The sequence below is a fragment of the Glycine soja genome, chromosome 6, assembly GCF_004193775.1.
Source record: "Glycine soja cultivar W05 chromosome 6, ASM419377v2, whole genome shotgun sequence".
Taxonomy (NCBI): domain Eukaryota; kingdom Viridiplantae; phylum Streptophyta; class Magnoliopsida; order Fabales; family Fabaceae; genus Glycine; species Glycine soja.
Genome location: NC_041007.1, coordinates 4648403 through 4663466, shown reverse-complemented (window position 1 = coordinate 4663466; position 15064 = coordinate 4648403). Strand labels below are relative to the sequence as shown.

At 32.5% G+C, this 15064-nt stretch overlaps 2 protein-coding genes across 2 annotated transcripts; one reads left to right on the top strand and one right to left on the bottom strand.

Annotated features, from left to right (window-relative positions):
- The first annotated feature begins 1940 nt into the window (after nucleotides 1-1940).
- On the top strand, nucleotides 1941-6614 carry LOC114414909 (pentatricopeptide repeat-containing protein At4g31850, chloroplastic-like). The gene is made up of 3 exons (XM_028379360.1): nucleotides 1941-5671; nucleotides 6088-6276; nucleotides 6377-6614. The coding sequence occupies exon 1, from the start codon at nucleotides 2266-2268 to the stop codon at nucleotides 5605-5607; it is 3342 nt and encodes a 1113-aa protein (XP_028235161.1). The 5' UTR covers nucleotides 1941-2265; the 3' UTR covers nucleotides 5608-5671; nucleotides 6088-6276; nucleotides 6377-6614.
- Nucleotides 6615-7622: 1008 nt separating this feature from the next.
- On the bottom strand, nucleotides 7623-13704 carry LOC114414908 (probable protein phosphatase 2C 60). The gene is made up of 11 exons (XM_028379358.1): nucleotides 13550-13704; nucleotides 11625-11747; nucleotides 11436-11499; nucleotides 10967-11075; nucleotides 10254-10407; nucleotides 9972-10097; nucleotides 9559-9682; nucleotides 9103-9179; nucleotides 8905-8957; nucleotides 8387-8441; nucleotides 7623-8009 (listed from the first exon to the last, which is right to left on the bottom strand). Exons 2-11 carry the CDS (start codon nucleotides 11739-11741, stop codon nucleotides 7851-7853), a joined length of 1038 nt encoding a protein of 345 aa, XP_028235159.1. The 5' UTR covers nucleotides 11742-11747; nucleotides 13550-13704; the 3' UTR covers nucleotides 7623-7850.
- Between the last annotated feature and the right edge of the window lie 1360 nt (nucleotides 13705-15064).

Sequence of the window (15064 nt, the reverse complement as noted above, 5' to 3'; positions counted from 1 at the left end):
TAATCTTAAGAAAAATAAATTTTTTATTATGATAACAATATAATAAGGTTTAAAATCTAAAATAGTAGCAGTAAAAGAAAAATCCAAAATAATAATAAAAATAAGCATTGCAAAAAAAAAAAATAGGCAAAATATTAAATTATTATTATAATATAAAATAATTTTATAAAATAAAAAAACCTTGATTATATAATTATTGTTTAATTATATTTTAATTTTTAATTTGATTTATGTGGATTCTTTAACATAAAACAACTATACTCAATTTGTCACATTTGTTAATTATCTAACAAAAAATGATACTTCTTTTTATTGATCATGTAAACTATTATGTTTTCTTTAATTGATTGTTTAAAAATCAGTATAAAAAGAATTGTTAAGAGATCGATTTAAAAATTAAAAGATGAAATTAAAATTTTTAATAATTAAAAAATTAAATTAAAATTTAAAATATATTTAAGAGATAAATTATATAATTAAAACATAAAATAAGATATATTGGAGTACCTAGAAACTTGAATAAGTATCTTATAATGCTTCTGCGGTCTATCTTCTTAGGAAACAAAACACCAATTTTAATGTTTCCTTCGCATACCTCAAAATTCTTTTGGCAGTCGTTAGATGAGACTTCTTTGGATTATTCATGAACCTACTAATTAAACCAACCGCAAAGGAGAGGTTAGATATAGGAGTCAACTAGTTGCTTATACATGATTGGATTCACTCCTTCTGTAGTATTTGCAAGATTGCAATATACCATACTAAATCTAATCTTTTCAATATAGCAGTAGCATACTTGTGCTGGTGAAGTAGAATTCCTTAAAGGTAGTTACAAATTCTAACAAAGGAAATAAGCTAGAGTATCAATATCTGTTATCTCAAATTCTTGTATCACTTGTGTCTTAAAGAACTCAATACCCTTTAAACCACTATCTATTGTTCGTAGATCATCTACCTATAAACAAAAATTAAAATCACACTTGTCTCCTTCTTCACATAAACATCATATTCAACTGAACATTTCTTGAATCCACTATTAATTAGAAATGTGTCAATTCTTTTATTCCATGGAAGCTTGCTTTAGGCCATACAATGTCTTCTTAAGCTTGTACACTTTGTCTTCCATTTCAAAATAAAGTAATTATGAAAAAATTATCTAATTTCAAATAAGGTATTTTATAAATGAAATAAACTTAATTGTTTTATTCAAATATAAAATTTAAAAATGAATAAATTTTGTTATTTTATCAAAATAAGAAATTTTAAAAATAAAAATAATATTCAATCAAGAAATTAAAAAAAATTGAAGGAATTTCAATTGAAATTCTTAAAGTTTAACTTTTTTTGTAATTCTAAAATTTTTCATCCAAATACCACGTAAAAGGAATTCGGTTCAATAAAAAAAATTCCTAAGCGTAGCTGGCATTGATAACCCAGTCATCATTATCATTTGTTGTGCAAACAGTAGAGAAAAATCATTTCTTAAAAAAAATAAAAGTAGAGAACAATCAAAACCAAATTTAATCAATATTCATAAGGTTTTGTGAGCCAAATACTAATGTGGCTCAAGGATCAAAATTGTACAATTAAAACACTACTTTAGAGACTAAAGGTAAAACTAGTACATGCAACTTGATTAATATCATTTAATTAGCATAGTTTACTAAAAAAAATAGCAAAGTTAATCAATTAAATTATTGAGATTCAGAGTTTGCCTTTTAAAAAACCATTAATAAAAAAATCATTTTTAAATATTTTTTTAAAGGAACAATAAAGTTAGAATTTATAACTTTGTAGATACTAACACCTCATTGCTTAAAAAAAAAAAAAAAAAGACAGCCTCATCATCCCTGGGGCGGAACCAGTGGTTCACTCACTTTGGAAAACATTTTAATGTGGTGATTAGCATTTATCTAATAAACACAGACATTTTATCTGATATATAAAGTTTCACTGATATTTCTATCCTCACCTGTCACCTTCACAATCACAAAGGTAAACCTTACCCGGAACATGCTGATATTTTGGTGGCAAAAATATCCAAAACTGAAATTTGATGGAATACTTACGAACAGCAGAGCTAATTATGCGCTTTGGCTGTGTCTCTGATTAACGATTGCTATCTGCTCTGCTCTGCTCACTTTGCATACCTGATTCCGGTGACAGGTTCATACAGTTTTGGTTAGCTATCATCTAATCTTCAATGTGCTTGTTCTGAATTTCAGTCTCTCCTTTCGTTGATTATTATTAGATTTTTGCGTTTCCATGGCTGTCTTAGTGCTCTGTTCTTCAACCATATGTAGTAGCAGTTTGTCCTCTTGTTGTGCTTTTAGTGGCACCAATGTTTATGTTATGAGCAATAATGGGTTCTTTGGAGAGACCCCATTTGTCAAAATGAAATCTTTTCCAAATGGGTCTTCGGTAATTTGGAAGAAACATGGAAAGAGACAATTGGGTCTTCGTGTGTTTGAGACCAGATGTGCCCATGAGGTAGTTGTGGTGAATGGTAAGAGCAAAAGTAGTGTGTCTTCTGAAGAAGTTATTGGCGCTCTCAAGTCTATTTCGGATCCAAATTCTGCTCTTTCGTACTTTAAGATGGTTTCCCAGTTGCCCAATATTGTGCATACCCCTGAAACATGCAATTACATGCTTGAGTTCTTGAGGGTTCATGGGAGGGTTGAGGATATGGCTTTTGTCTTTGATTTGATGCAGAAGCAAGTAATTAACCGGAATCCAAATACATACCTGACTATTTTTAAGGCTCTTTCGATTAAAGGTGGGATTCGACAAGCACCATTTGCACTTGGAAAGATGAGGCAAGCTGGGTTTGTCTTGAATGCATATTCATATAATGGATTGATTTATTTCCTGCTCCAACCTGGCTTTTGTAAAGAGGCTTTGAAGGTTTACAAAAGAATGATCTCGGAAGGGTTGAAGCCTAGCATGAAGACCTACTCAGCATTGATGGTAGCATTGGGGAGGAGAAGGGACACTGGAACCATTATGGATTTATTGGAAGAGATGGAAACTTTGGGCTTGAGGCCAAATATCTACACATATACCATATGCATTAGAGTGCTTGGGAGGGCGGGGAGAATTGATGATGCATATGGGATTTTAAAGACAATGGAGGATGAAGGATGTGGGCCTGATGTTGTCACTTATACAGTTCTAATTGATGCGCTTTGTGCTGCAGGGAAACTAGATAAGGCCAAGGAATTATATACAAAGATGAGAGCTAGCAGTCACAAACCAGATCTGGTAACTTACATTACTTTAATGAGCAAGTTTGGTAACTACGGTGACTTGGAAACAGTGAAAAGATTCTGGAGTGAGATGGAGGCTGATGGTTATGCTCCTGACGTGGTTACCTACACTATACTAGTTGAGGCTTTATGCAAATCTGGAAAAGTTGATCAGGCATTTGATATGTTAGATGTGATGAGAGTGAGAGGAATTGTTCCAAATCTCCATACTTACAACACGTTGATCTCTGGACTTTTGAACTTGAGAAGATTAGATGAGGCATTAGAGCTTTTCAATAATATGGAATCTTTGGGTGTTGCACCTACTGCTTATTCATACGTTCTTTTCATTGACTATTATGGAAAGTTGGGGGATCCTGAAAAAGCTCTTGACACCTTTGAAAAGATGAAAAAGAGAGGCATTATGCCAAGTATAGCAGCATGTAATGCATCTTTATATAGTCTTGCTGAAATGGGTAGGATCAGAGAAGCAAAAGATATATTCAATGATATTCACAATTGTGGGCTTTCACCGGACTCAGTAACCTATAACATGATGATGAAGTGCTACAGCAAAGCAGGGCAAATAGACAAAGCCACAAAACTTTTGACTGAGATGTTAAGCGAAGGGTGTGAACCAGATATAATTGTAGTTAATTCTTTAATTGACACACTTTACAAGGCTGGCCGAGTTGATGAGGCATGGCAAATGTTTGGGAGACTGAAGGATTTGAAGCTAGCTCCTACAGTTGTGACATACAACATTTTAATTACTGGTTTAGGGAAAGAGGGAAAACTCTTAAAGGCCCTTGATTTGTTTGGGAGTATGAAAGAGTCTGGATGCCCTCCAAACACGGTGACTTTTAACGCACTCCTCGATTGTCTTTGCAAGAATGATGCAGTTGATTTGGCCTTGAAAATGTTCTGTAGAATGACAATTATGAACTGTAGTCCTGATGTTCTGACGTATAACACTATCATCTATGGCTTGATTAAAGAAGGTAGAGCTGGTTATGCATTCTGGTTTTACCATCAAATGAAGAAATTTCTCTCCCCTGATCATGTAACTTTGTACACCCTCCTTCCTGGTGTTGTAAAGGATGGAAGGGTTGAGGATGCGATCAAGATTGTCATGGAATTTGTACATCAGTCAGGTTTACAGACAAGCAATCAAGTCTGGGGAGAATTAATGGAATGTATTTTGATTGAAGCAGAAATAGAAGAGGCCATTTCATTTGCTGAAGGATTGGTATGCAATTCTATTTGCCAGGATGATAATTTGATATTACCTCTTATTAGAGTCCTGTGTAAGCAGAAGAAGGCTTTAGATGCTAAAAAATTGTTTGATAAATTCACCAAAAGTTTGGGAACTCACCCAACCCCAGAATCATATAACTGCTTGATGGATGGGCTTCTTGGATGTAATATCACTGAAGCAGCTTTGAAACTTTTCGTTGAGATGAAGAATGCAGGTTGTTGTCCAAATATTTTTACCTACAACTTGTTGCTTGATGCTCATGGCAAATCTAAGAGGATTGATGAACTTTTTGAACTGTACAATGAGATGCTTTGTAGGGGATGCAAGCCCAATATTATAACCCATAATATTATCATCTCGGCCCTTGTGAAATCTAATAGCATAAACAAGGCATTAGATTTATATTATGAAATCATAAGTGGTGATTTCTCTCCCACTCCTTGTACATACGGCCCTCTTATAGGCGGCCTTTTAAAGGCTGGAAGATCAGAGGAAGCAATGAAGATTTTTGAGGAGATGCCAGACTATCAATGCAAGCCCAATTGTGCTATTTATAATATTCTCATCAATGGATTTGGGAAAGCAGGCAACGTCAATATTGCTTGTGATTTGTTCAAAAGGATGATTAAAGAAGGGATAAGGCCAGACTTGAAGTCTTATACCATTCTTGTAGAATGTCTGTTCATGACTGGTAGAGTTGATGATGCTGTGCACTACTTTGAGGAACTAAAGTTAACTGGCCTCGATCCTGATACTGTTTCTTACAATCTTATGATCAATGGCCTCGGAAAATCACGTAGGTTGGAGGAAGCTCTTTCTCTTTTTAGTGAAATGAAGAATAGGGGAATTTCTCCTGAACTTTATACTTACAATGCATTGATTCTTCATTTTGGAAATGCTGGAATGGTGGACCAAGCCGGAAAGATGTTCGAGGAACTGCAATTTATGGGTCTTGAACCAAATGTCTTCACTTATAATGCTCTCATCCGTGGGCATAGTAAGTCAGGAAACAAAGATCGAGCCTTTTCTGTCTTCAAGAAGATGATGATTGTGGGGTGTAGCCCCAATGCAGGAACATTTGCTCAATTGCCTAATAAATGTTGATTTTATTGAGTTATCTCACGGGGACCTTTTCTTATGTTCCCGATCCCAAAATGGAGGCATGAAGGTAACTGATGATGTTTTACTAAGAATGAGTTTATGTAAACGTAATTTGATTTTACATGATATTTTATTTGGAGCTTAATAGGTATGTAATATAACTGTAAAAAAAATTACGCTGTCATTAATAAGAAATCTTTATTAATATGACTTTTAAGATAATTATTATAAAAATATAGTATCATGTGCATAGCGGTTTGTGATTAGATAATAGCATTGTTAGTGCATATATGATTTTATTTTTATTTGAGCTTAATATGCATTGTTAGTGTAAAAGTTTTTACAATGTCAAATAACTAAAAATCATCTTAGATATGACTTTTTAAGTCAGTTACAGTGTGAAAGACTTTCATATTATCAGTATATGTATTATTTATTCATTTTATTTTATTAACCCCTTTTTTATCATTGTTGTTTCTCTAGGGTCACTTTGTCTTGGAAATGGTCTTGGAGATTGGAATTGCATACCAGTCTTTCAGTTAATGATTGATTGGTATGCAAATTATTTGTATCATTCTGGAAATTCCTGCTGATTAATGCTGACAATTGTGTATAAAAAAAGTCTCCTTGTACTTGCAATAACTTTTGAGGACCAATTTTGTATATTAGATTGTGAGTATTTCGGCCTATAAATATATTCATGTTTCCTATACTAAATTATATGCTTGGGATTACTTAAGCTCATACAATTTTTCTTTTTTCTGAATTGCAGGCATATGTAGTTGAGGCTTTCGGGGCTGATGATAGAGAGTTGGAAGTGTATGTTGCTGGGAAAAGAGGGAAATAAGGGAATTGAGATGTGTTCACATCACATCAATCTGTAAACCAATGATGAAATGTATAAATACATAATGCTACCTTACAATTTGTATAAAAACCTTTCAATTTTTAGAGCCCACTGGTGCCAAATCGAAGATATTTAAATCGTCAAACTGTTTCAAATCGTCAAAGTAATTCAACAAATTGAATACTGAATAAACTGAGAACATAAAAGTTGTCCTTTTATTCAGTTTGAATTGATTTTCAGATCTTATGTTCAACATTGAATTGAATCAAACCGAATTGTTAGCATATTAAGTTTATATTACTTTTTGTATTTTTTAAAATAAACTTTAGATTATGTTGACTTACGATGAAATTTAATACTTTGAACAATATTTTTTTGTTTATGTATTTTAACTTTTGATTTATTAAGTGTTGTTTCAAAATTGAAAAATAAGTCACTTGAATGTTTTTGGGGCTAATATCACTCTAGTTAATGGCATTTCATTTGTTTGTTGATCAACAAATAAAAGTTGGTCCTCAAAAATAAACTAAATAAAAATCGAAATAATAATAATCCAAATCACATAAAGATGCTTAAATAAGAATTTTTGTTCTCCCTCTTAATAGTGATTATATCATTTAAGTTCAGTAAGCATTTAGTTTCTCTTTCAATTAAGAGATAAATCATAAATGATTTATTGTATAACCGAAATCTGCACAGCTTTACCAAGAAAACAATGTATAAAACTCTAGCCCGTAAAAACCGAGAATAACTACCCTCATTTTCCTTCAATTAAGATCTCATTTATTTCACAGATCGATTGGAAGCGTGTCATTGTATGCCAGAGATCACATGTACTCAATGGATGACTCATGTGGACCCAATCCTCCTTAGCTGGACACTAGAAGAGCATCATAGACACGTGTCACTGTGTGAACGAATGCCAATAATAGTCTCTTTTTTATATACTTGTCAATGATTAATCACAGAAAGTATATTGAAAGCAGTGTATCAAAAGGAAATATTTGTCTATGTCAAGAAGACATCACCCATTTTAGGTTATGTTTCTCTTTAGCTTAAACCCGAGCTAGTAGCATTCTTGCATATTGTTGATTATAACTACAATTACTGATATTTGGAGCCGCATTGAATATACAGAACAGACTTTTTAGAGTGAAAAGTAGACACGAGAGAGAAGAAACGGGAGAAAAACTGGTACTATTCTTTACGGTAATTGGAATAGCAGTTGTGTATAATGTGGGATGAAAGGAAGATGACCATGCGGACGCATTCTAATCACTGTTGCACACTAAACACACACATATATATTATATATATATATATGATACAATATTTGAACTGTCACTGAGGAATAATGCTAACTCTCACTTCTCTCTAGTTTTGTTTCAGGTTCAGCTTGTCAGTTTGAAGAGGACTCTTCTGCTGGTACACTGGACTGAGCAGGTCTTTTGAACTGCACCACAATCATGGTCATGTTGTCACATCCTTCACCACTGGCAGTTGATGGTGCCAAACACCGATCAAGTACTCTTTCACACACGGCAGAAAGTTTTGTTTCCTACCACAGATAATATAATCACTTCATAGACAATTCGGGCACAACACACATTTTCTGATTTGATCGGAAATAGAGATGATTGAGTATAGTAAAAGACAATGGCTATTGTAGAGAAGTGCATTAAGTGAGAAAGAGCAACACAGTGTGACTCTGTCCACCATAAGAAACATGATATATTACTCAGTAGCATCCTTTAGTAATGCTCCCAAACTACTACAAGCATAAATGGCACAGTTCTTATCCGTCAAAGTACTAAGTAATGCATTAAAAAATATCATCAATAACCATAATTTGGGAACACAAGTATGACAGCTACTTCTTAATTGAGTTAAATACATTACCATCTCCTTAGAAAAGGGTGACAGCTAAGAACTCACCGAGTGCAATTGTTCATGAACAAAATCAACCAGTTGTTGACTTGACATGCAATCCCTGACAATAATGAGAAACAAATTATTATTTTCAAAAGGGCCATCTGAAGGAGAATATGCAAGCAAATTACAATTTTCAGAATCACACTCGGTGTCAACAATCTTTTGGTAGATGGCATTGGCATGCTAAGGCCTCAATTTACATCCATCTAAGAAAAGTAAATGAAGGCATTTGTTTGATGGAAACTGAAAATAGGGCAGCTCTGTGTAATTTCTGAAACTAGGTGTTTGTATCAGTGTGTAATTTTAAAAGGAGATTGGTTTAATTTACTCATTTATAGGCATAAAACTTGTAACTTATCCCGCCCACAGAAGACTGGCATAAACATTATCTACCTAGTGTGCCTAGAATGAAAAACCATTGGCGTTATTACATTTTAAATCTTTAATAATGTAAATGACATCATCCAAATACATTATAACATTCAGAATCAAACAGAGACGTGGAAGCATAAGTAGAATACCATATGCCATCACAAGCTAACACCACAAACTCATCTTCGTCACAAAGCTCAACCTATAATAAAATATCAAGTCAACAAATAATTTATCAGTTATAACAGTTGAATAGGTTAAAGTAGTTGTTAGCCCAACAGATGCATTTTATTATGGATCCTATCACTGAAGCAGCTAGCTGAATTGAATTAAAGTAACCAACTTACAGTGTTGATGTCTGGATTGGCAGTTACAATTTGTTTTTCAGCAGAAAGAAACTTATTCTGTTTAAATTCCATGTCACCTGCAGTAAATTGAAACATATTAAAGAATTTAAACTTTATAATCCATTCCGTTCCACCCCACCCCACCCCACCCCTCTAAATCCCAAAAGGAATCTGCCTCTTCACAAAGAAATCAGCACAATGAACAGAAAGATATACAAATTTGAAATCTTCAATAGTTCAATTATACGAGCATACCAATTTTCTTCTCTTGTAAAGAACCAAAATAAAACATACAAAATACAACAAGTAGAAAGTTGTTCATGTGTGATTTTATATTCATCAAGTACATAAATTCATGGATCCTCCTCAGCAAAAGATGCAGGAGCCCAGCCCAGGCTGTTCGCTCACATTATAAATGAAAAAAAAAAAGTTTAAATATTCGTTTAAAAACGTTACCAATAGCTCTTGCAAGATTTAAACTTCCATTGACTCGTCCTACGTGAATGAAACCACCAGCTTTTAAGATTCTTTCCTTCTCAATCTCAAGATCAGGTTTGTGGTCTCTAGACAAATTGTATGCCTGTAGAAAACAGACATAGTAAAACAATGTAAGTTATCTACAGGATTTGCAACTAATAGAGACTGAAAATATTTAGTCTACAAAAAAGAGACAATCCATACTCTATGCCTTCAAAAGTCCCCCCCCCCCCCCCAACACCTTTGACAGCCAAATTAAGAGACAGACATTTCCCAATGTACACAGTGTTTAGACATATGAAGCACCATTTTATGTTCATTTGTACTCAAGTATATATTTGTGGACAATAGGCATACTTAATGTTCCAAGAATTTCCATTCTATAAGTTTACCTGGCCCTTCCTGGATATCACACAACGCGAATCACCAGCATTTGCAACAACAAGTTGGTTGTTTCTAATAACTGCAACACAGGCAGTGCTTCCTGAAGTTGGTCCAGCAAAATCAGAATGAGGCCCCTGATTGCAACAAGTAAATTCAAATTAGGGAGATACAGAAAAAAGCTTATTTCTACTTAAAGCAATACACCATGCACCAAATTACCAAGCATATCCAATGAAGCAGTGAACTGAAGAGAATTATTTAAGATATCCTTCTTCAAATGTCATACCTACCTCCTCAAAAGCCCAATCATCAACATGGCAATTCCCATCACTGCTTCGTGGAGACCAAATCAACCCTTCTATCATCCCAGTAAACTTGTTTATCTTATCCCCCAATATTGATAATTCCCTCCATCCCCTTTGACCACGCATCATTTCATCCATTCTGCATTATATTGAAAATACCAGTTTATAACTTTTTATAATTGGATTTTTGTTTTAGGGTGTGAGGTGAGATGTATATGTAATCAATGTAGTTACTTTTTATTCTTTCTCAATTAGACCAGGAAAGAGAAGATATTTAGTACCATACTTCATGTGCGCTCCACAAGATGTAAGCTTTAGGGGATGCAGTAAATTAATGAATATGAAACACAATAATCGGGCAACAAATAAGTGGGCTACAACTTGTCATGAAAAAAGATAATTCTCCATACTCTTCCAATTATTTAAGTGCATAAAACATATCTAAGAAACTTTGAGAGACAGCAAGAGACCGTTGTCAACTACACTTCTTTGTGTATTAAAGATAAAAAAATGATTGATGATAAAATCTACAAAACTGAGATCTTAGCTGATGATCCAAATTGAAGGTCTTAAATAGTACAAAAATTCAACTCCTCACAAGCATGAAACACTGAAACCAGTTTATCATTTAATTGCAGAATTCAGGCAGAGGAACTGCCGTTAAGTACAATAGAAGCGGTCATCTTTTTACATCTAACCTCAAAAAGGCTTTCTGAAGGGAGGCTCCTATATCTCCAGTTAAGTATGTCTCACTTTTGAACAACTGTTGATGAAGAAACTTGGCACAAAACTTTGCAACCACCTTACCTGAAATTTTGGGATTATGTGAGCATCCATAACACAGCATTGATTTCAAACTATACATAATTTATGCAGTATATTCCTCTTGTTCTGTTGGGGAATATTTTGTAGCTCAAGTCAAAATATATGGCTTTCATGGTAAAATCCCAAGTAGTAGAGGGAGCATAAGCATAAATGGACCTTGACTTTTGTACCAGAAAAATGCTCTACTTATTAGAAGGAGGAAGTAGGACTAGGAGTGTGAGATGCTCTCCAAAAGAGAGACAAAATGGAAAAAAGTAAAATAAATCATCCTAGCATGGTAAAAACAACATGTGTAATTGCATTCTGCCATCAATCCAAGTAGTTAAACTTTTCAAACCTTACCTCCATGGCCATCATAGACACCAAAAAATGAAGTGGACTCATCCAGATCAGTATATGCAGCATGCTAACAAAAGAGAAGAGAACAAAAAATCAACAGCATATTAACAATATATTCACTTTAAAATTCTGGATTTATAAGAAAAAAACAATTGATTTATAAAACTAGCAGTTTTTACTATGATTACTCACAGCATCTTCCATTGTTGCACGCCACCCTTGCATGGATGATAAACCATATCTAAGACAGTCATTTTCACCATCTTCAGAAAACTTTTCAGTTTTTGGAGTGCTGAGATATATTCCCATTCCTATCTGAATTAAAACAAGCACACAATAACTTTAATTTTTTAAAGCAGGGAAATAAAAGAAGACTTAAACCAAAAGAAATAATAGATAGCAAAAATAAGTATGTCATTGATAATATTCCTATACTGCAAATGCTGCATAAATAAAGAATAGTAATACAAGAAGCAAACAAATAAATCTACCTGTTTTTAAGAAACAAACGCAAATATAAAGTGCAGACTTCATACCAAATGGATATTCCATGTAATAAACACAGCAAATAAAAAAATAGAAGTAATTGCATTGAAAGCACACACACACACAAAAACAGTGTGTTGGAACGGATATTAGCATCCAATGTTTTGAAAACCAAAAGTTTGGGTTCTAATACAATGCCGTCAAAGGCACTAATAAAAGACACTGAGGCATTGTATTTCCTTTATCCACTGGGATAACCTTTTTAGTTGGGTTAGTTTGGGTTTTTTGGAGGGCAGCACCACTGGTGCATTGTATTTCCTTTATCCAGTATCCCTTGTACTGTTTTTGTCTATAATAATACATATATATTTTTGCCTTCCAAAAAAAAAAAAAAAGACACTGAGGCACTAGAAGTGGTCAGCACCACTTGGAAAATGCCTCTGTATTAACATTAAATAATCCCTGAAGGAATAACAACCTAATTTGCCAACTGTGATGCCAAACGGGGTAAAATAGTCAAAATGTTAGAAGAATAACTAATCGTTGAACTTTGGGACCCTTGGCAGTATGCAGCGTAAGGCTCTATATTTTGGCAGGATGCTTTCTGCCTTTAACTACCTGGTTGAACAAGCTTCTAGCTGGTCTGGTCTAGTTTGAAGTTTCTAATTTATTGCTTTCATCACAGTGCCACAGATAACATAACTAAAGCAACTTAATTATGAGAAGTTAAGTGAAAATGTTCAAGATAGCAAAGAAACTGGAAGGGAGAGAAATGCATGGAAAAACTTTGGTAATGCTGCATTCCAATTATAGTTTGGAAAAACGATGTTGATGGGGAAATGCTTTTCAAGTCTGAAACTGGAAAGAAGACTCCAGCTACCAAAAGAGCCATCTAAACTTACACTTTTGTCTTCCTTCAGTCAAAAGATTCAAGAAAACTAGCATTGATACTGATACAGGAGAAATGAAAAATATATGTGTCTAGAATTCATGATCAGTGGCTTATTATTATTCAATGAAGTTACATTTCTGATTATTGCTCTTAAATGTAATTTAACCTGAAACGATTATAAATTGAGATGCTGCTGAATGCCTCTTCACTCGAGCACTTTTCCAGAAATTTCATTATTCAACTGTAGGAAGGAACTAATTGTTTGCAATAAAAAAAATGAAAAGTGTCATGAAAGTTCAATTAAGAGAAGCATGACTTTAGAGAAATTGGACGACAAACAGAAGACCCGGATTTGACTTTTGAGGAGGGATACATGAGCCGACAACTAAAGAGAGTAAAAGGTAAACAATAAGAAACAAACGAAAATTAAAAAAAAAAAAAAGAAGATGATTAAGATTAGTGGATTCAAGCATGGGGCAACAAGCCAACAACTTTACAGAAGAAAAATAGCGTAATTATATGTTGATTCGGCAAAGGAATTTGTGATTAAATCCAGGAGTTATTAGAATCTGGGAAGCAATCATAACCAAAATGATAATAATGACAAGAAAATGCGAAAAAGAAACAAGATAGCAGCAGAATCAAACAATAATGAATGAAAATGAAAGCAGTAAAACGAATTCTTATTCCTTTCTTAGAAAAAGAAGAAGAAGAGATAGATAGATAGATATATAGATACCCGAGAGGGAACTGGATTGATTGATTGATGAGAGAATAGAAGAGTTTGATTTGAGGGTCTGGAAATTTCAGTCTCTCGGGGTGACTGTTCATAGACTAACGTAGTAACACCTCTCTCTCTTGATTCTTGTTTGTTCTCATCTCTTTCTTGTTGTTTCTCTTGCTTTCACCTTTATTATGGAAATAAATAAATACTAGTTTCTCAAATAATAAATTAATAATTCAGAGGATTTTACTTATGAATCAATCGTAGCGTTGAAGCCTATCCCTGCCCTGGATTTCACACCAGCCTTCCGATTCGATCTGATCTTTTTTCTTAAACAATCAAATTCATTATTCCTATATGACGTCATTCCTTATCTAATAATGTAGTATTGTACCAATATTCTCAAATTCTCTTGTATTAGTATTTTAATATCACAATATGCAATAAATGTTATTATATGAAATTAATTATTTATAATAAATCTATATTTTTAAATATATATGAATTATATTATAATTTTAAAAAATATCGTATAAATTACATTTTAAATTTGTAATAAACAATTCAAATTATTTTTAACTATTAATCATTTTTATGAAAATATTTAATTTAATTTAAATATATAAATAAAAGAAGATAAATTAAAAATTATAATCCGTTAAGAAAACTAAATACACAAGTAAAAACAAAAGCAGGATTGACTCAAGTAAAATTATTTACTATTAGTTTTATAAAGTAAAAGAGTCAAAAATATTTTTTTTAAAAAAAAAAACTCAATCGATAGCTCTTTTGTTTAAAAGTGTAAAAAAAATCTCAAAATTTTTTTGTAAGCATAACTGATTATTGGGTTGTTCCTGAATAATTGTAATGTAGTTTAAAATAATTAAGAGACTTTTTTTAACTAGTAACAAAAATAATGTGTAAAATGTATGGTGTTGAATTGAAAGAGTGGAATAATAAGAATCTTACTTTCCACGTCAAGATTATACTAATAATTTATAATGTAGAAAAATTAATAATTTGTATACTAATAATATATAAAAGTTTTCACACTCATATTTAATGTACCATAAGTTAATAATTTTATATTAATTATCTTTAAAAGTTAATAACTTTATATTAATTATCTTAAAAGTTATATTAAGTACTAATAATTACTTTTTATTGATTGAAAGTGAACAACTTGTTTACAGTACATCCATTAAATTCATACAAATAAAAAATTTAAACAATTTTTTACAGTTAATGGAAAAAAAACATCGAGTAATTTATATTTTTAAGAATGTATTTATTTTTATTTAATATTTTAATTAAATTGTGAGATAATCAAGAAAAAAATGTTAGGAGAGGATATAGAAAGATATCATCCTATTACCAAACAATATAGTGTAAGAAGATAGTTTCTTTACAGGGTAAAATATTTAAAGGTTTTTAAAGTTACATTTAAAATAATTTCTAATTATCCAATATTGTAAAAAGGAAAAAAAAGTATTTTTGATCTTTCTATATCCACGAAATTTTACACTCAAC